Genomic DNA, 20,673 nt, shown 5'->3' on the forward strand with positions numbered 1-20,673 from the left:
TTGAGATAGAAGGTAGAACTCAATGCTGGTCTAGACTTGGTGGGCGAAGCTAGAATTCTTAACAGAAATTGTCAGAACTAGGGAGAACTTCAGAGCACCATGTCTGTGTGCATGTGCGGCCTAGTTGCCTTGGGTATGACATTTTTAAGGTCATGCGAAAGAACTTGGCGAGAAAGTGAACTTAGCGTTTGCTCGGTTAATAGTGGCAGCTGCCTCCAATAAAAATAGATAGAACGGAATGCCTGATCTTAGACCAAGTAAAACAGGATCATATACATAATGCCGAGAAGCAAAAAAAAATGCCAAAGAGTAACTACAAATATGGCCAGGAATCATACACGTTACCACACGTGCCTGTGCATCTTTGCCGGCCAGCTCCTTGATATAATTTTTTAGGTAAACCAGCTGATTCATTTGGAACTAGCTTCACAATACTTAATTTTGGAATCAGGGCTCTAGGCTCATAGCTAGGTAGATACATATAATCTCAGGCATGTGAGAGTACGAGCCAATGGTCCGATTAGATGTCCTGACGAAGATGGTACAACAGAGTTGTTAATCTAATCAACCAAAACCATCGATTGAACTTTTTTATTGAACAGGGCGACAAGATACTTGTAACAGGAGTATGACAAAATGATAGTGTTACAGAGTGCTACCCTAGAGATATAATGTTGATTCTCTCCAGCATTGTGTCAATCTCTACACGGAGACATCACATGACACAAGGCAGGGACTTCGACCTAATAAAATCCCGGTCCTGATAGATTTAGAAACTCTGAACAAAAAACACGCACACACACATTTTGAGTTGTGAGGGAATATTTTTAGCAAGGTCTGACTTATTCAAACACTAAAATTAATAAATATACCATCTCTTTACACGACTGATCGCTGCCTACTAGAGAGACGCTTGGTAGAGGTGTTCTGCCATAAGCCACAGGATGGTGGTCATCTCTCCACCACTGTTGAGCTTCTGGGCATGGGAATTCCTGCTGCACTTGTTGCCCGCGTAGACGATAATGTCCATCCACACCTCAAGCACAAGGTACAAGGTATCGGGCATGCCACCTCTCTCCTTCTCCAGCAGCTCCTTGGCGAGTCGTGCCGCGTGAATGAGACGAGGGGCGGTGTGGCTGAACTCGTGATTCTCGTACTCATCGTACAGGATGTTGGCGAGCTCCTCTCTCTCGTCAACTCTGGAGGTTTTGGAGTTTGGTGGGTCGCGCAGGCGGAATAGATTCCTCACCATACCATTGCGAAGATCGTACTTAGAATTAAGTGATCGCATGGCGACCAGTTTCTCGCATATCCGTTGGTAGATCCTCTTCTGGGGCTGGCCTGGCAGCATGTACGGGCGATCCACCAGCAGGAACATCATGTAGTCGGATAGAACCCTGATGGCATGCACATGCTCGGCGGCGCCCTCGGCCTTGGCTCTCTGGCTCTTGGCCAGGTAAGCTTCGGTGCCGATGTGCCAGATGATTATGCCCTCCTGGAACTCGACGCCGAGGGAGTCCTTAAGGATGCCTTCTCCATAGAGCCCGCGGCGTTCAAGTGGGTCCTCGCCCCACTTCTTCCTGAGGAGGCCAGTGTTGAACTTCCCCTTGCTATACAGCCGTCCCATATAGCTCGAGATAGAACGCCTGATATAGACCGGCAGGTCAGCGCTCGCTGAGTAGTGTTTCGTGTTCCACCACTCACTGGGTCCGAACTTCTTGGCCAGCCTCCCCAGCAGAGGGCTGGTGAACGGCGTGCTAGCAGGGCGAGTGCAGAAGTGCAACATATTGTACTGCCCGATGGTGTATGACCACCTCCGTGATGCGTACCTGCTGCCTCCTCCCTTGACAAGCTGGTGAAGTGTCACAACCACACGCCGAAGCCTGTCCCATCTCTTGTTGCACAGCGCTGCGTACCGAAGCCATTGCCACCTGGTTGTGCTGAGGAACGCAAACGTCCATGAAGACCCTAAGGCGTTCAGGAGCGACGTCGTCTCCATGAACACGGCACCACCCATCAAGACATAGGTGATGGCGATGTCAGCTCTATTATAGCCGTGCTTCATGGTGAACTGGAACAGGAGCAGTGAGGCTGCAGCAGTGAGCGGCGAGACGACCCGTACCAGGTAGCCCAAGAACGTGTGGGCCACGGCTGCCTTGGTGTAGAGGACGTCGTACATGAGGGAGAGCTCGATCTCCATCAGCGCCCAGAGCTCCACTTGGTGCATCATCTTGGTTGTGTACTCTTCGTGTCCCTCGACGACGTCCTTCTCGATCACCGAGGAGTCGACGATGGCGCGCTTGCAGATGTGGAATAGCGAGTGCGCTCGTCTCAACACGAACTCCTCCTTGGACGCCTCATCCTGGGGGTGGACATGCTTGTGGATGGCTAGTGGCTGCGTCTTGACGGAGACGCTGATGCTCTCCAGGGTGGCGCACTTTAGAGCCCACGTCCTCTCCCCGTACTTGATGACGCCGAGGCCGAACATCAGGAAGGAGGCGATCCGCAGCAAATCCCAGCCGCCGCTACCGGGGAGGTTCTTCTTAAGGACATAGGCTGCCCCAAGGACCTGAACGACGAGGATTTGAAGGTGGCGGAGCCAGAGCTGATTGTCCTGGAGTGCATAGGCGGTGATGTTGTCCGGACCGCCGAGGTGCATCAGGAGGAACGGCGCCCAGAATACCACGAGCTGATGCTCACGCACAGTGCTGCTGAACGACAGGTGCCCGACAGCATATACGGCGGTGGAGTCGGCCAAGAGGTACGCTAGCCAGAGGAGGAACCTTCGAACGGGCGCATCTTCACGCCTCCGGATCCCGGCAAAGGCGAAGAGAACGAACTGGAGCCCGAGGCTGAGGAGGACCAGGATCTGCATCGACCCATGGTTCCACAGCTCCAGTGCCCCCGCAGCCATGGTACAACCTGCTCCTGTTTCCACTCCCGCGAACTGCCCTGGAATGAACAGATTTTCACTACACTATTTCATATCGCATAGTACACGATACTGTGACAACAGAAACAAACGGATACAAATCTACAAACGATACAAATGCATGGATGATAGTGCATTTTCATGCTCAATGAACAGATGAATTTCGAGAGTACAATTTATCTAATTCCCAGATGCTTTTTCTTTGGCTCCATGCATCAGTTCTAGAAAAATATACTACTAATAGTTAATACTTATGTAACTAATGCTCCATCAAATGCAATTCTATTTTTTGGGAACCCCAATCAATTACAAGTGACAAGCGACGATGTATACATTTTTTTTTCGATAAAGGGAATATATGATGATGATGTATACATACCGGCCGGGCAGGAGTAATGTTGCAGCAAGCAGCGCGCAGGTCCGAAGTGAGTCGATCTTGTCGCCGAGATGAGACCGCAACCAGCCGCAAAAGGGGCAAATTACTGTCACGAAGGGGCAGTGGATCGATGGCGGTACTAACGAGCGGACATGCCAAGTCCATCTTGGATGCTCGCTGGATCTCCTAGTAGTAAAGAAAACGATAATTTACGAACCTGCTTCGTGGTTTGTAGCTGTAGATGTAGATGTCTGCAACCATAACCTTTGTGCTAAGCTGGCAGGATCCAATATATTAAGGTACACTTGCAGATTGGACAAAAGTTCCATTTCCAAATCAAGATTAGTTGAGAAAGCTGCTACTTGGTGGGATCCGTTTGGCTGGAGCCTGCATCACGCCGCTCATCTCTGCATGGTCTCTTTTTTCTGTATACATGTTACTTGTCCTGTTTGGACTGCAAGTAGATGCAGGACATCCAAGAGGTTAGGTTCATATATACAACTTGAAAACAGTGGCGAACCCAGGATTGGCATCTTTAGTGTTATGTGTATCAAACACAATCTTTCATATGCATTTCTGTAAAATTTATTTTAGAAAATGACATATTCAGAATATCTTAAGGTAACAAAGAACACATTTTGGTATCACAACACGGCCATGTCCAAATATTTGCAAATTCCACTAGAGAACTAAATTATACATCTAAATTTTTGTAGCACTTCGTGAAAAACTTGTATATTTATGGCTTGTTGAAAACAATTGGGACTTTGTATATAGCATTTTGTTTCCATTTTACATGTACATAGCACTCTAAAGACATAATTGTGTAATTCCTTACCAAAGTTCAAAAACCAGGGTTTGTGGTGAACCTATGCTTGTGTTTACTTTATAATTCTAAAAAGACCTCAACGCAGAAACATATTAATATAACAAAACTAGCAAGAACATCTATATATTACTCGCTCTATTCCAATGAAAGTCGAGCGAAGTAAAGTTTGAGCTAACTTTAAGATAAATATATTAACAAATATGTCGTCCTCGCTCCATTCCAACTATATACTTGCGTTCATGTGTAGGCTCTATTAATTAGGCCTTACAATCGGTCTTTGCTCGATTCTTAACTTGAGGCTTATTAGCTCTAATACAAGCCAAAAGCCCAAACCCATGGAGAAGACGGGCAATATCTTCTAATACAACTAGATGATACCCCGCACGTTGTTGCGGGATTGTTATCCGGTATAAAAGAAAAGAAAATCTGACTTTAGTGGACTTTTAAAAATCTTATAATCCAGTTGTGATGTAATGTAAGGACGGAAAAAAAACACCAAGGTAGAGATGAAAATGTGCGTTTAATATTTCCTTTGAAGAGGCATGAATTGACCAAATATTCAACTTAATATAGCGTCAAAAGGGAAATTAGTCGAGAAATGCATATCTAAAGCTAGTTAGACAACACCATCATTTTGATGGGTGTATTAGCATTGTCGTATTTTTGTTAACATAAATATTTAAAGGATACGAAGTGGAGAGTGTATGGACAACTTCGTGTATTCAGAACTGCCTCTGGGATTTAGTCATCAAGCATGAAAGGTACAGAGATCTGGGAGAGGGAGTCAAATAATTGACAATTCACTGGAATCCCCAATCTGAATTTCTACATATTATCGTTATTCATGCATGTTCTTTATTATTAAAAGATATTATTTATGAATTAAGTACAATGATATAAAAGGAAGAGAATGGTTGTTACCTGAATAGGATGTTGACATATAGAACAGTTGTTCTTCTCATTTATGGAAACACGGTAGGAATATTAAAATTACCAAAGGCTCCTTCAGCAAGTCAGCAACATATATATAGCCATATAGGAAAAGGCTGCAATATAAACTTGTACTTCAAGAACGATAGATTAGTAAAGAATAAGGAGAGGATTTGACTACATGAACACTTTGATCATTTTCTCATAACGATAGCCCAAGTAAGAAGCTGGAGAGAACTACTCACTATCTCCACGAAGCTGCAGTATATACATGTTTAAATTTCTAACAACAGGGAGCGAAAGGGAACTCCAAATCAGAGGCATACGAACCACTGCAGACAATTGTACCTCCAGAACGGGCGAAGATAGAGCGGAGACAGTAAATTCGCCAATTACTCAGGTGGAGCAGATTCCCTACGTCCCGTAGCAATGAGCAGGATGGTACAGAATTGTATGCAGTGGATCTTCGAATATTGACCAGTTCAGCTTGTTGAAGTAAAAGTAGAAACCGATTGTAGAATGTGACATCAATATGATACTTCCATACACAGTGAGAGATACCTGTCAATAGAAAAGAAAGGAAAACTTAAATCAAGTCAAGCTGAATGTCATATGACAGATGAGGCAGGATAATTTCAAACAAAATATCTTTTGAAACGCAAGTATTTTGGGAGCAAGGGGACTTGTGGAGGCTTGAAGCAACAGACGATGGAGATTTAATTTAAGAGGCGATGTAGGCAGATGGAGCATCGGAAGATGAGAAGATGGAATTTAAGTGGATCGGACGTACACACCAAGAGGATTAAATGTAAGGTAAGTGGGAAGAAGGAGATGTCTGGCCGCGCGGATGATGGTTCTTGCCATGCGAGTAGAGATAATAATGCTATAAACATAATTTCTTTATGATGTGGTGGATGACATGGTGAATGATGGTGTAAGGCTTGCATGACTTGGCAAGTTAGGATTGGTCAAGGATGTTTGATGAGGTGGATAGGCTGCATGTGAAGAGAAATGGGATCACCTATTAAAAATAGAAAGATTTATATAGATGCCCTTAAAGATAACTTTTTTGCTTATAACCAGCTTATAGCAAACATTGTGGATGACCTTAGTCTAGTGAGTTAGGTTCTGCTGTGAGCCTGTGATGGCAGGCCAAATTAAATAATATCACTTGGTCACTGATTCTGCTTTGGACCATGACAGGCCATGCAATTGTGGGCAGAGATTTTACTTTTATTTTATTTTATTTCTTCATGTTTTCCACATTTCTATCACTCACCTTCCTAATATAAGATTTGGATGGATGGTTCAAAAATTAATACAGGTTAAGTTACAAACCATCTGGTTCTCACTTTCCTTCTCCAATACATGTCAAGATGCAAGACTACTTCAGTTCAGCTGCAAAATCTCAACATACAAGTTAGTTTCTTCAACTAGGGTTGCAAACTGAGTCAAGTTCAGCAATTTGGCTAGACTTAGTGCTCGTGCTAGCACTTGAGCAAGATTAGACTAAGCTGAGTTAAAGGCCAAGCTACAAAAATTCATTCGTACCCATCTTGTAATTATCTTGAGCTAGTTTCGAATCCAAGCCAATGAAATTTTCTATATTCAAAGGCAATTTTGTCATCCCAGCTAGACCGTATAAACATCATAACAAAAATCTATTAATACTATTCTGATAAAACAGGGATTATATTAATTTCTTCATAGTATCTTATTTTATTTTCTCTTCATCGAATAACTTTGGCAGAAAAACTACGCTTAATTAACTTACTACATGTGATTACATATAGATGGAAGAAAAATCTTCTGCACAACATATAAGGTAACAAATATAGAACATGACCATTATCATTATTTCTTTTCATATAGATCTTTAGTCGATCTCAAGCTGCTCACGAGTCTCTAGCTCAACGTTAGTATCAGTCACGTCAAAAAGAAACATTAGTATCAGTCCTGACATTATATACCTACTCCCATTTTATCTTGGGATCTAAAGGATAACAAATTTTGTGTGAAACTTTTTTTTATGTATCTAAGTATGCCAGGAAATATTCGAATGGGATAGATACATTTGACTTTGTAATCTAACTTGGTCACGCACAAAAGTACAAAAGCTGTTCAGTACCAACAACCAGTGTTTTCGTCTTAACTTGCAACCTGACCAGTTCGCCACCACAATAATTGATCGAAGTAAACAATGGTGATCGAGGAAGCACGCCATTGACCAGCATGTTACATTTAGCAAGCTAGTATCCTTACTAGTTCATCCCCATTTGCTCCGTGTCAGCAGCCTCATCCCCACCCGACCCCTGCAACCTCGAGCTCCTCTACCACAGTCAGTGGCGAGCTCATGGCTGACAATACCAGGTACGTCGATCTCCATCACGCACCACTCTCTCCTAAATTTTCTTTTTGTACCCTAACAAAGCTTTGTTTTGTGGATTACGTATACTTGTTACTGCATGTGCAGATCGGACCGAAAACCTAGCCTTCTAGGAGGCGACGACCGGCCGGCTGACACCGGAGACGAGGCCATGTTCCTGGACCTGGAGGTGCCTCACGAAGCCGACCTCTCCTGGGTGGAGCGAGGATTGTACGTAATTTCCTGAAAAAACCAAATCACTGCCTGTGTCTTCATGTACTAACATGTAGTTTTGCAGGCTCTCTGCTCTGGGGGTGCCCCTCGAACAGACTCCCCCAACTGACCCGGCTGGTGGTGAATTGGCTGTTGGTTCAACTGGAGACTTGTATTACATACCATCTGGTGATATTCCAACCTCTCATCTTCTTGTTCAGTTAATCTTCGTTCCATAATTTTTGTCATGGTTTTAAGTGGTCTTGATAGGTTTGTTGGTGGAAAATTACACCGCGAGTTATGCCTTCACCAACTGATTAGCTGGTCCTTTAGCAATTTTCCGAAGATCATCATAGTTTTGAACACACAAAATGACATTCTAGTGTACATGTGCTGCTGCTTCTGGTGGTACAGGAAAAGGATATTGTAGGTGGTGATTTGCAGCTGTACTCTGAACTCTGGATTATCTTACTATATGACTACTAATTTGGGTGGAAATTCTTGAAAGTTGAGAGAGATTTTTTAGTTTAGAAGCTTGTCTTCAGCTTACATACTGTAGTTTGCTGCAATCATAAACATCAACCATGGATCTTGTGTTGTTACAGGAACACCAGAGAAGTTGGACGACTCTCTGGGGGACCAACTTTGGAGTCGTATGGGGTGGGATGAACAAGATTTCGTCGTCAATGTCGAGAAAAAACAGGATTCAGATGATGATACTCCCCTCTGATAATTTCCAAGTATATTGTCTTATTTATATCATGTGCAGCCAATACATAAATTATATAAGAAATCCCTTCTCGGCATTTGATAGCGGTCTTTCTCCTGTTGCTTGCCTAATTCACGCGCTACTTCTTCATCAGTTTCTTTAGAGTTGCCTGCTGTAATACGGGGAAAAAAAATATTCAGCAGAGATGAATTACGGAGACCTAGTAATATGTACTAGAAACTAGTGACCTTGTTCATGTTTATTCATGCATCAAAATGTAACAAGTTATCTGGAAAAACCAAGAACAAACTGTGGTGCTGATACTCGCTCATAAGAAATCAAATGGCTGTTGAGTTTGCAAGCTTCTTTTGAGCCCAACCATTGATATAGCGGACTCCGGTTTTCTGAAACAAAGAGTATAACTAGTGATTTATACCACTTGAAGGTACAACAACATGGATAAGAGATAAGCACCAGAAACAGTCTTCTCTTAGAGGAAAAAGCTAGGTTGGTGTGCCCCCGGTTTTTTGAAACAAGGAGTACAACTAGTGATTTATACCACTTGAAGGTACAACAACATGGATAACAGATAAGCACCAGAGGCAGTCTTCTCTTAGAGGAAAAAGCTAGGTTGGCGTGCCCCAGGTTTTCTGACAGGTAACATGCATGGCAGTTTAGATTTAAAAGCAGACAACCAGATCCCGTACCATTTTCTCCCTCCCATTCACTTTTCAATTGCTGAAATTGGTCTACACAGTTAAATTTATGGACCAGGTCCCCGAGTTATTTTCCGGTATCTTGTACTTATTTATTTTGCATGTTATTGTACCTTCAGGTGGTATAAATCACCAGAGCTTAACTGTACTTTTTGTTTTTTTATTGTGCTTGTGAAATGCACTACTCCCTCCGTGAACTGGAGGAGGTATCTTTTTTATTAAATAGGTCTTGATCCTTCAGGGCAATTATTGAGTTTAAAAAGGTTTGTTTGCTGAAGAAATTATCCATATGTGCAATAGTTCCTGCCTCCAATCTTCTAGAAGAAAGATCGAGAAATGTCTTGAGGAGCTCACATTTTTATTTTATTCAATAATAGGAGCTTTATTACTTGAAAGGTTTAAGCACTATGCATCCGGTCTCTGCATAATGAAAATGCACAAAGCCGCAAAATTCTAATGACATGAAACTAAAGACTAGCAAAATAAAAGTTTAGTTACAAAAGGAACCATCACATCCAAGTAAGGCGTCCTTGTAGATGAAGGACCAATCCTTAGATTACATAGCCATACATGTTAGGAAAAAAATCCGTCGCCATATTCTCCAATCGTGTACACACTTCCATAAACAGATCGTGATGCTCCACACGTTATGTAGAGACAACCATGAATGGAGCGTAGTTGTGTATCCGTAGATAATCAGAATGAAATATGAATGTTTAGTATTAACAACATTGTCACTTCTACATAGCCATAGCGACCAAATTACTGCAATCGTTCTCACCCTAATAAATAGCTTAAACCTATTATCCACACCATTTAGCCAGTTGCCCAAAACATTTGCAACGCTACATTGCGGGTATAAGGTAGAACCTATCTGGATGATTAATCATATAGATCAAACAAACTTGCATTGGAAGAATAATTGTTTAATAATCTCATCCTGATGATAGAAGACACACTTTTACATGCATGTGAATTCCCGCTTAGCAAGGTTATCTTTGGTGAGTATAATGCCCCAATAAAGATACCACACAAAAACCTTAGTTCTTTGTAGTATCTTCATCTTCCTAATTTTCTTCTTATTATTATTATTATCAACTGGCACTTCTCGCTGAACTAAAGCTATGCACATAGAATCCACCGAGAAAAGACTATTCTGGTGAAGATTCCATCGAAATTCGTCCTTACCTTGCGTGAAGTGAACCAAAGCTAGAAACTAGAGTAAATTGTTCCAAGATGCTAATCTTGAACCCACGAGATCTAGTCTAAATGTCACATTCGGTGGGGAGGTTTTCCAACACCTTAGGAGCTTATCGCTTTTATGGCATGCAATATAGTACAAAGCAGGATATTGTTCTCGAAGAGTGGTGTTTCCGAACCATCTATACTCCCATAACCTTATCTCCGAGCCGCCGCGAATAAAGAAAACACCTTATGGGAAGAAGAATTTCTCTGCCAGAAGTCCAACCGAAAAAATGTGAGTCACCCGATTTCCAAAGAACTTATGACAATGCATGTGAATCAATGTACTTTCTCCTCCTTAGGAGGGTTTTCCACATATTCTCTTCGGTAATAAGCCTGAACAACCGTTTGCCTAGGAGAGCTCGGTTCTTGACCTCAAGGTCCTATCTCCCGAGCCCTCCATGGTCCTTGGGATGGCAAACCACACTCCACTTAGCCAGTTGACATTTATTCTTCTCACTGCCTCCTTGCCAGAAGTATCTTGATCAGAAATAGTCCAATCTTTTTAAGCCTCCTTCAGGAAGTTTGAAGAAAGATATGATATACAGTACCATATTAGTCGGTACTGAATTAATGATCACCAATATGCCACCTAAGGACAATAGTTTACCCTTTCATCTAGCTAACCTTTGTTGTAACATCTCCTCAACCAATTTCCCTTACCATTTTTAAGTCTTCGATAGTGAATCCAAAGAACCAAAATATCTAATTAGAAATTGTCATTGCTACAACTAAACAGTTCGGCATTCTGCTAAACCTCATCCTGGGTCTCACAGAAACAAAACAACTCACTCCTATGGAAGTTTATTTTGAGACCCGAAAAGTGCTCGAATGTTGAGAGAATTAACTTCACATTTCGAGCCATTTCAACCATTTCGATGTCATGTTCCATGAAGAGAATTGTATCATCATCGTATTTTTTTAAAACTTTCTACTGTAAGAGAGCCCCCCACAACCTTTTATTAAACCTCAAAAAAGTTACATATTTACAGAACAAAAGAGAATAAAAAATAACCTATACCAAATTACAAAAGGTTATCAAGCAATGATGACAAAAGAGTTACTGTATATTTCTTCACCCTAAATTTTAGTAAGGTGGCATCATGTATGAATCCTGCTTTCGAAGATCTGAAAGTTGGAGTAACCCCTTTGAGAATTCTATCATTCCTTTGTTTTCATATGTTCTAGCAAGCAAGAATAACTATTTCAACAAAACAAGGCCCTCTGAATAATCTTTTAGCTTTTTTCAACATTTGAGGACCAGAACATAACCCCAATTTATTTGCATGTGGGACCAAACCCTTGAATAGAAGATGCATTAAAAAAACAGATGTGACCAATCTTCTACAGTATAGCATGGACAAAGAACAAAATTATCATCTTCACTAACATTCTAATGTTTGCGAACCAACATGTCTTTGGTATTAATTCTATCACGAAGTATCAGCCACGTAAAAAAATTATGCTTTGACATACATTTATTTTTCCCTATCCATTGAGGGCATGTTTGACTCGCATGATTTCACAAACATACAAATAGGAAAAATACATGAATAGGATAGGAATGCATGTGTAATCCTATATAGGGTTGTGAAAGCACATGAATTCGTGAAGTTAGATGTTTGATTCACAGGAATAGAAAAAACACGGGAATCCTTAAAACCATAATTAAAATAAATATAAAGTAAGATTAGATCATTATCATGCAACTTATGACCTTTGTCTCGTTCTTTGTGTGTAGGAATGTAAAACAATTGGTTTGAGTGGATTGTGGAATTCCTTTGATTTCCCTACGAAACCTAAACCAAAGGAAAAAAAATTCCTACACTTTTCGTACACCCATTCCTTTGAACTAAATGGATGAATAGTGGCACCAAAGAAAAAATTCATATTCCTATGGTTTCCCTGCAACATTCCTATGAATCAAACGGGCGTGAGATGTGAAATGATTTGAAATGTTATTGAATGCCATCTTATATGAATCAGATGGTACACATGAACACTTTTTGTATGAACTATCGTCCACTTGTCCTCCTCATCAGGGTTTAAAATCATCCCATGTAGTACTGCTTGCAGTTGTGTCAACTCATTGGCCGCTTGTGTTGATAGTGGTAAATGAAAAGCCTCCCCTGCATCCGTGATTGACAAAGATTCGCTGACTGGAGAGAACCTCGCCTTCAGAAAAGAATAGAGTCTCGGATACTCTCCATCAAAAATTTCTGAATTACATTTATCTGACCAGAAAAGGATTGATCTTCCATTGACCACATGACACATTGTAATCTACCGATACAAATCTGGTAGCTTCATTATATTTCTCCAGCAAAAGGATCCACAATTGTTACTGCATATGTGTAAGAGCAAAATCTATACTCCGTGTTTTGTGTGTTTGATAACAACACTTAAATGAATCTCACCGTGTGCAAATATTGTCTTTGATAGATTTGCAAGTGCACGGTGACCTCGCTGAACGCATCAAGATCGGAGGACTGAAGCGTAGCTTATAGGTTTTCTGGTTTTGTGTGTGCATCGCGAGGTAACATGGCTGGAGAGGAAAAGAGGAGAAAGCAGTCATTGCATGACCGGTACTACCGGTACCAGTAGCGGTAGTACCGCTACCCTACTGGTACCGCCCTGCTGTACCGCTCTGGAAAATTTCACTGAAAAACCTACAGAGAGGGTTACGGTACCGCTTGCGAGCGGTAGTACCGCTTTGGTACCGCTTAGGTACCGTAACTCAGGCCAGAACTTACAGAGGCCGTTACGGTACCATGGGCGGTAGTACCGCTTACGAGCGGTAGTACCGCTTTGGTACCGCTTAGGTACCGTAACTTAAGCCAAAAACTTACAGAGACCATTGCGGTACCAAAGCGGTACCGCAAGCGGCACTACCGCTGTAAGTCCACGTGGCCAACTCTGAAGGGGGTTTCGAGTCCAGAGCGGTACTATCGCTTTCCAAAGCGGTAGTACCGTTCGCGCGGAGACAACACATAACGGTTGGATTTCGGGGGGCCCTATACAAAGGCCCCTTCTTCCCCAGCTCGTTTTTAGCTCTTCTCTCTCTCCTCCATTGTTGCTGAGCTCAAACCTTGAGGATCTCCCCAACCATCCAACCAATCTTGCCCAAACTTTGTGTAGTGGTGGAGGAGATCCCGATCTATGTGTTAGGGTTCCTATGGTGGGATCTTAGAAGAAGTGCTCCTATGGAGGCTAGCTAGGAGTTGTGCTAGCCCCATAGGGTGTTGGGAGCCTCCTAGTGTTGTGGAGCTCGCCCCAACCTTGTGAAGGAACCACCGCCTCGACCGGTGCCTTAGTGGAGAAGGGGGAGCCCCTTTGTGAAGCTCTCTTGAGGAAGAAGGTGAGGCCTTCCTTCGTGGTGTGGCCATCTAGCCTCTTGTGTGAGGCTAGCACCTCCTCAACGCAAATGTACGCCCTTTTGTGGAAGGAACTGCGGGAAACAAATCCTCGCCTCGTCTCCGCACCCTCCGGTTGTCCCGCTCCTCAACTTTATTATTGTTGCTTGGTTCCTTTGCTTGTTGCACTAGTCTAGGATCATACTAGGATCACCTCGAACTACAAAGCTATCACCTTTACTTCTGTTGCACTAAAAGTTAAAAAACGCTAAAAATTGTGTAGCGCCCATTCACCCCCCCCCCCTCTTGTTCGCTACGGTCCGTTCAATATGTCACTTCATTATAATAATACTTCAACTTTACCCAATGTAAATCTGCATTATTGTAGAAGTAGTGCACGACGATCCGGCTTTCTCCTTCTACTCCGACACTGGCTCACGTTCGTAACCTGGGAGTTTGACCCGCCCCGCTGGGTCGGCTACCTCGAGGACGTGGGCTTCTTCAACCGCGAGCTTGGGGTCGGCCTGGCCGATGATGAGGAGGACGAAGACGAAGGTGGCTAGGGAGACGCCCTCTTCGTCAACGGCGTTGCTGCATACATGGTGGTGAACCTGGAGATCCAGCCACCGGACCTCACAAAGGGGGAGGCCATTGACCTGGACGTCACCCAGAGCGACCTAGAGGAGCTTGGCCGGTGGAACGGCCTAGACTTCCAGTTGCGCGAGTTCGCCCTGGCTCAAGATGTGTCGGTGCCTCCTTTGACATGCCAACGCACAAGCACGCCCACGCTCCACTGCCTCCGCCTGTGCATAAGCAGGCACCTGCCCCGCACGCGCCAAAGCCTCCGCCGCCGGCCCAACATGGCACTCTCTACTAGCCATATCCCTGGGCGCCTCTAGTTGTGGTCGTCATCATGGACGACGACCGAGTAGGTGTCCGTGAAGAGGCGCTAGTAGACTAGGGTTTTATTATTATTTTAGGTTTTTCTGACACTATGTTAATTACTTTTTTCGTTCAAATAAAATTATCATTGCGTCGGGCCGCTGGGCTACCCGGACCCAAATCAAATTATCATTTCCGGGAAGCTGGTCGTTTGCCGAACACGCCCTTTGTATCCGCATACCGACCCAAAGCAACACACCCGTTAATTTTAGGGCGCGTTTGGTGGCCTGGGCCCAAATCGCGGCTCACTGACGCAGTGGTGCAAGAACACCTGCGTCCAGAACGAGCCACGGTCCGGAATTCGCCTGTTGTTTGGTAGGTTCGACTGCATCGTTTGGGCCAAAAAGATTTTTTTTGTTTGTTTGCCGCAACCAACCCGAATCTCGATAGAGATAAGATTAGGCCTGTTTGGTACCATCCAGGCATGCCTAAGGTCACCTCTTCTCTACAACTTGTAGCCTTACCATGCTATCACCTCCCATCACACAGAAATCAGTTCATGACAGTTGCAGTCTAACAAAGCTAGCAGTTCACGAAATCATCCCTAGCTAGTACGAATGGTAGTTCATAATGATGCTCCCTAACTACTACGAATGACAGTTTATTATCACGGGGTAGATTAACATACGGTGATTAAATTGGGGTTAGAGAAACAAGGGATCAAAGGGAGGTTCACTTTTTCTTCTCAGATGGTGGTGATGCCTCTGGCTTCCCACATGGCATCTGCCCACTCTTGCCTCTTCTTCTTCCAGGCATCATTGTCGCCTGCCTCCACGCCATGGCAGGTCTCTACTTCATCAAAAGTGACAACCACTTCGAAGAACTCATCCTCGCCCCAACCTAGGATCCAGTTGTGAAGAGTGCAACAAGCAAGAACCAACTTTATTTGAGTGTCAAAAGTGTGGAACGGTTTCTGGTCAAGGACCTTGAACCTGTTCTTCAATGCAGCAAATGCCCACTCAATGGTGACTCTAATACTTTAGTGTCTCAGATTGAACAACTCTTTCGCATTATGAGGTCGGTGCTTCGCAGAGAACTCGTTGTGTGGTACCTTGTTTTTCCTGAAGGGAGGTAGAATACAAGGTCGGCATGCATATCCGACATCTCTAAAGTAGAAACCCTCAGGGACTTGCAACCCACCAGGCCTTGACAAACTGTCGGCCAGGATGCTCGCATCATGAGCTGAACCCTCCCACCCAGCAAGCACGTATGTGAAACTCATATCGAATTCCACAGCTGCTAGCATGTTCTGGCTGGTGTAGTGCTTCCTCCCGCGGAATGCTGCAGAGATTGATCTCGGTACCTTTGCAGTGACATGAGTACCATCAATAGCCCCAATGCAATCATGTAAAAAAATTAGCACACAGTCTGACAGTACCACACATCTAATAAGTAGAACAATCATGATTTTATACTCACCCTAAAATACGGAAACCACCTGTAGTTGTTCTTGATCTTGGGTGGTGTGTTCGTTGATGCTGGCTTGATCATTTCACCTCTGAGCTCCCCAATTGCGTACAACAACTGCTGAAAGTACCGGGAGATAGTCTCCGTGCATCGCCTGAATGTGCTATAGATGACGCTTAACCTCTGGTTATGACCGACGACATGAATAAACATTGCGACTTGTTCTTCGACAGAGGTGTGGATGCTATCAGTCAGCAGTAATCTAGTCCTGAACGTTTTCACAAGTGCATAGAAATGGGCTCTTCTCATCCGTAGCATCTGGATAGCATCTTCATCGTTGCAGTTGCAGATGTGGTTTAGGTTGGCAACCCTCTCCTGATCTCGTTGTAATATAGGACCGGAAACGACACGAGGAAAAGCAGCATGCCTAACTGCTCTCTTGTGCAGCATCAGGATCCAGCCTTGTATGCAAACGATGAGTAATGCAGCGCGATGCACAAGCTGGATCTGGTCGGTATACTCAAACAAGATATATGCATTACAAACGGTCTTATACAACCGAACTAGTTGTATCAACGTGAATCTAAGAGTAGAGTAGAGCAGAGTAGTTTCCCCTTACCTCCGTCATGGCGTACGACGAACACGGCCGAAAGCCGACGTAGATGTGCGCAGGCTCCGCCGCGGCCGAAAAAGAGGACCATGGTCCGGCGTCGGAGACCGAAGGGAGATGCGCGCTGCCAAATCTGGATCGCCGCCTGGTGCAAAAATTTGGAAAAGGGAAAAATTTAAGAGGAGGCTAACGGAGAGGGTAGGGAGGTTAACCCTACCTTTACCGCGCAACGCCGCTGAGATTTCGACTTCTCCCGCCATGCCGAGGTGGAGGCGAACGACCTTGTAGGGTGTGTTTGTTAGCCCGGGTGAATCCAGAATTCTCATCCCATCCCATACAAGCTGACCCTAGCTAGGGTGAGCTGAGATTTTCAGCTGTGTTTGGCAGCCTGTATGTGTTGAGATATGATGAGTTGAGATGTTGTTTGGTGGGTTGGGTCTGTTTACCCATGCTGAACTCAGAGTTTGTTTGGTAGAATGCATGTGAGTAACATGTGATTACCCTGACTTCTGTGAGTAAGATGTGATTACCTGGCTTGGTGAGATCAGCACACAAACATTGTCAAATTTCATCCATAACATCATAAATTCAAAACAGAACCAAGTATGCAGCACGAAAATCTCCAAAATGATATATTACGAAGGCTCACTTCAGTACAATAATTCAACATGTCTACAGCAGCAAAAGCTAACATAGAAAATACGTCCAAATATTACCAAGTCTGCATCATATAATATACTAGGCATTACAAAAGATATAGATTTTGATGTTGCATCAACTCACGCCATCTCAAACTAGATCCGGATTTTTCGCTATGATACGCTTGAACGAGGCTTCACGAACAGCAGCTTCCATTTTGATGAAATTGAGGCCTTTACCCTTATGCTCCGTCAAATAATCCAAAACAGCCAACCGTTCATCCATGTCGAAATTGGTAAGGTCCATAACCGTTTTGCACAAATCAGGGTGTGTTTCAGTATGGCAAGTGTTATTGATAGCACCAGCGACATCACGCAATGCATCAGACATGTTGGTTACCTGAATTGCATCTTCGTCATGTAAAACCCGCTTCCTTTTTTTACTATTTGTTGACGCAGAAGGTGAAGGAGTAGTTGCTCCGAGGCCTTGAGCTCCAAAGTCGAAGGGGATTTCTCCTTGCGCAGAACCTTCACCATTGGTTTCTCCACCCTCCAAATCAATAGTTTTTTCTAGACCCTCAACGTCAATGGGTTTCCCCAAAGGCTCATTAGATCCCATTGCAAACCTTCCTGTGGCTAGCTTATTGGCAAAGCAAGCTTCCATGTATTCATAGTTCACAAGTGGTGTGTTTAAAAATTCAGCATCTTTAGGAGTATCCTACATATATCATCAATAAAAATACATTTCAGCACTATAAAAACATAGCACCAACTGATTTCAGCAATGAAACAATGGTTTTTTGGACATACCTGGGTATGTCCCAAGTAATGTTGGTCTTCTAAAACAATCATCTTCTGATCATCATCCCAAAGTGCCCCGCTTAGAAGCCTCAGTTTCTCGATTCTTTGATACCTGATCTTCCACTTGCGGAGATGATTGGTTACTTGGGTAGTTGTCACATCGTAACCGACGAGTTGGGTCAAAGCTTTTGCTGCTTGTCCAATATGTATCTCTTTGAATCCTTTGTCAGTCTTGACACCTTTTGCTGCAATGTCGGCGAGACATCGCATCATGCACGCTGACATCATAGGGGTCCAAGTCATAACCTTCGGAGCCTTCTTTTTTGTAGCACCTACTTCTGGAACTTCATGCTCAATTTCAGCCATCTACACAAAAATGAGTAATTCCAGCAATTAGTATGCATATTCCAGCAGTATATATAGACATTTCAGCACCAAAATGAGTAATTCCAGCAATTAGTATGCATATTCCAGCAATTAGTATGCATATTCCAGCAGCATATATAGACATTTCAGCACCAAAATGAGTAATTCCAGCAGCATATACAGACATTTCAGCACCAAAATGAGTAATTCCAGCAGCATATATAGACATTTCAGCACCAAAATGAGTAATTTCAGCAAGTAGTATGCATATTCCAGCAGCATATATAGACATTTCAGCACCAAAATGAGTAATTTCAGCAAATAGTATGCATATTCCAGCAAATAGTTACACATTTCAGCACCATATTCATATATTACAGCACCAAAATGCAAGTTCCAGCAAGTTCTAGCAATAATAAAGTAGTTCCAGCGCCAATGTTACAACATGATAAATCAAATGTGTGCTGCCCCCCCTATTCGCCCACATCGCTTCGGCAAATTCATCCCTCTTTGCTTTCCAAGATGCATTATCGTAAGCAATGTCGTGGTGGTCTTCATTGTTGGCTTCGGGGTCCCATGTCTCCTCCGGTGGGAAATATTCATCCTCCCCAAATTGAAGGATCCAATTATGGAGAATGGCACAAGCTATTACTACTTTAACTTGGGTCTTATAAGGATGGAATGGCTTATTGTAAACAAATTTCCATCGATTCTTATACGCCGCAAAAGCTCTTTCTACTGTTATCCTTAGAGAAGAGTGTCTCAAGTTGAACAATTCTTTATAGTTTTCAGGATGATTCCCTGCACCATACTCCTTCAAGTGGTATCTTGTCCTACGGTATGGTGGAAGGAAACCCGGTCTCACGGCATACCCAGCGTCCACAAGATAGAATTTTCCTACGAAATTCCAACTATTAGGTACATTAAAAACTATTGAAAAATATGTGGCTGCTAGGTTTAAATTGTTACCTGGAGGTAATGACAACCCATCATCCCTCTCCACAGCATCCGCGAGTATGAGAGCATCATGGGCTGACCCCTCCCAACCAGCCAGTATATAGGTAAACCTTAAATCGAATTCTACCGCAGCCATAACATTTTGGGTAGTACCATCTTTTCTACCCCTAAAGGCGGCCGAGATATTTGTTGGGACTCTAGCCATGACATGTGTTCCATCAATTGCTCCAATACAATCCTAGTTCATAAATATGTAAGTATGAGTGGACGGAGGACAAGATGAATATATAGCGTTTTCCAAATAAAAGTAGATTACCTTGAAGTAAGGATTGAAGCGGGTGTTTTCCTGAATTTTAGGGTGTATATTACTGGAGGGAGGACGGATCATCTCACCTCGCAACTCTCCAACAGCATACAACACAGCCTTAAAATACCTACTTATTACTTCAATAGATCTTCTAAAAATCGGTTGAAGAGCTCGAAACCTTGTGTTGTGGCCAACTACAAGGAGAAACATGGCTACTTGTTCCTCAATGGAAGTATGAATACTATCTTTCAATAATTCTCTCTCTCTAAACAAATTGCACAAGCGAAAAAAGGGAGCTCTTTTCATTCTAAGCTGATTTGAGCAATTTATGTCGGTAGAATGATAGATATATCTCAAGTTTGATTCCCTAGCTATATCCATATCAATCCTACGACCTAATAACATTGGAGTTTGGTTTCTAGCTCTCCTTGAGATAAAAATCATGTAAGCTCCCAATGCAGCTGCAAGGCCGGCTGCTTGCACGATTAGTTGACGTCGTTTTTTTGCCAAATCATCCATCTAAAGAAACAAAAACAACTCATTTTCACACACTGGAATGAAACAAACAGGACATATCAAGTATTCATCATCCATACAATTGCATACAACCTTACTCCTACTGTCCACAACATTGAAATCTAAAGATATCAGATGTAATCCACAGTTTTTTGCAAAGAAACAGAGGGAGGAACTACCTCAAATACCACGGTTGGAGAAGGGGACGGAGTGGTGGCCGTGCAGATCGGGTGCTGGCGGTGCAGCTCCTACCGACGCGGAGAAAGCTTGATGTCGGCGAGACCGGCGGTGGTAGACCTGGTCCGGTGGGGCGCCTGGCCGTGCGCGGCGACAACGAGGAGTGGCGGGGCGGCGGGGCGGCTGGCCGCCGGTGGCGTCGAACGAGGAGCGGCGGGGCGGCGGGGCGGCTGGCCGTGGGCGGCGTCAACGAGTAGCGGCGGGGCGGAGAGGCGGCTCACGACCAC

At 43.6% G+C, this 20,673-nt stretch overlaps 2 protein-coding genes and 1 pseudogene across 2 annotated transcripts; 1 reads left to right on the top strand and 2 right to left on the bottom strand.

Moving 5' to 3' along the window:
• Positions 1-901: 901 nt before the first annotated feature.
• LOC124673073 lies at positions 902-2,914 on the bottom strand. The gene has a single exon (XM_047209204.1). It carries the CDS (start codon positions 2,912-2,914, stop codon positions 902-904), a length of 2,013 nt encoding a protein of 670 aa, XP_047065160.1.
• Positions 2,915-7,334: 4,420 nt separating this feature from the next.
• On the top strand, positions 7,335-8,564 carry LOC124670717. The gene is made up of 4 exons (XM_047207190.1): positions 7,335-7,437; positions 7,541-7,663; positions 7,731-7,834; positions 8,251-8,564. The coding sequence occupies exons 1-4, from the start codon at positions 7,421-7,423 to the stop codon at positions 8,373-8,375; spliced, it is 369 nt and encodes a 122-aa protein (XP_047063146.1). The 5' UTR covers positions 7,335-7,420; the 3' UTR covers positions 8,376-8,564.
• A 6,761-nt stretch (positions 8,565-15,325) lies between these two features.
• LOC124673074 lies at positions 15,326-16,642 on the bottom strand (annotated as a pseudogene).
• Between the last annotated feature and the right edge of the window lie 4,031 nt (positions 16,643-20,673).

This window comes from Lolium rigidum, chromosome 7, assembly GCF_022539505.1.
Source record: "Lolium rigidum isolate FL_2022 chromosome 7, APGP_CSIRO_Lrig_0.1, whole genome shotgun sequence".
Taxonomy (NCBI): Eukaryota; Viridiplantae; Streptophyta; class Magnoliopsida; order Poales; family Poaceae; genus Lolium; species Lolium rigidum.

What these genes read in the sequence shown, in the direction of transcription:
- LOC124673073 (XM_047209204.1), bottom strand. Translation starts at nt 2,914, where the DNA reads ATGGCTGCGGGGGCACTGGAGCTGTGGAACCATGGGTCGATGCAGATC.
- LOC124670717 (XM_047207190.1), top strand. An exon ending in TCCTGGGTGGAGCGAGGATT is followed by an intron (nt 7,664 to 7,730) that starts GTACGTAATTTC and finishes GTAGTTTTGCAG; the next exon opens with GCTCTCTGCTCTGGGGGTGC. An exon ending in CTTGTATTACATACCATCTG is followed by an intron (nt 7,835 to 8,250) that starts GTGATATTCCAA and finishes GTGTTGTTACAG; the next exon opens with GAACACCAGAGAAGTTGGAC.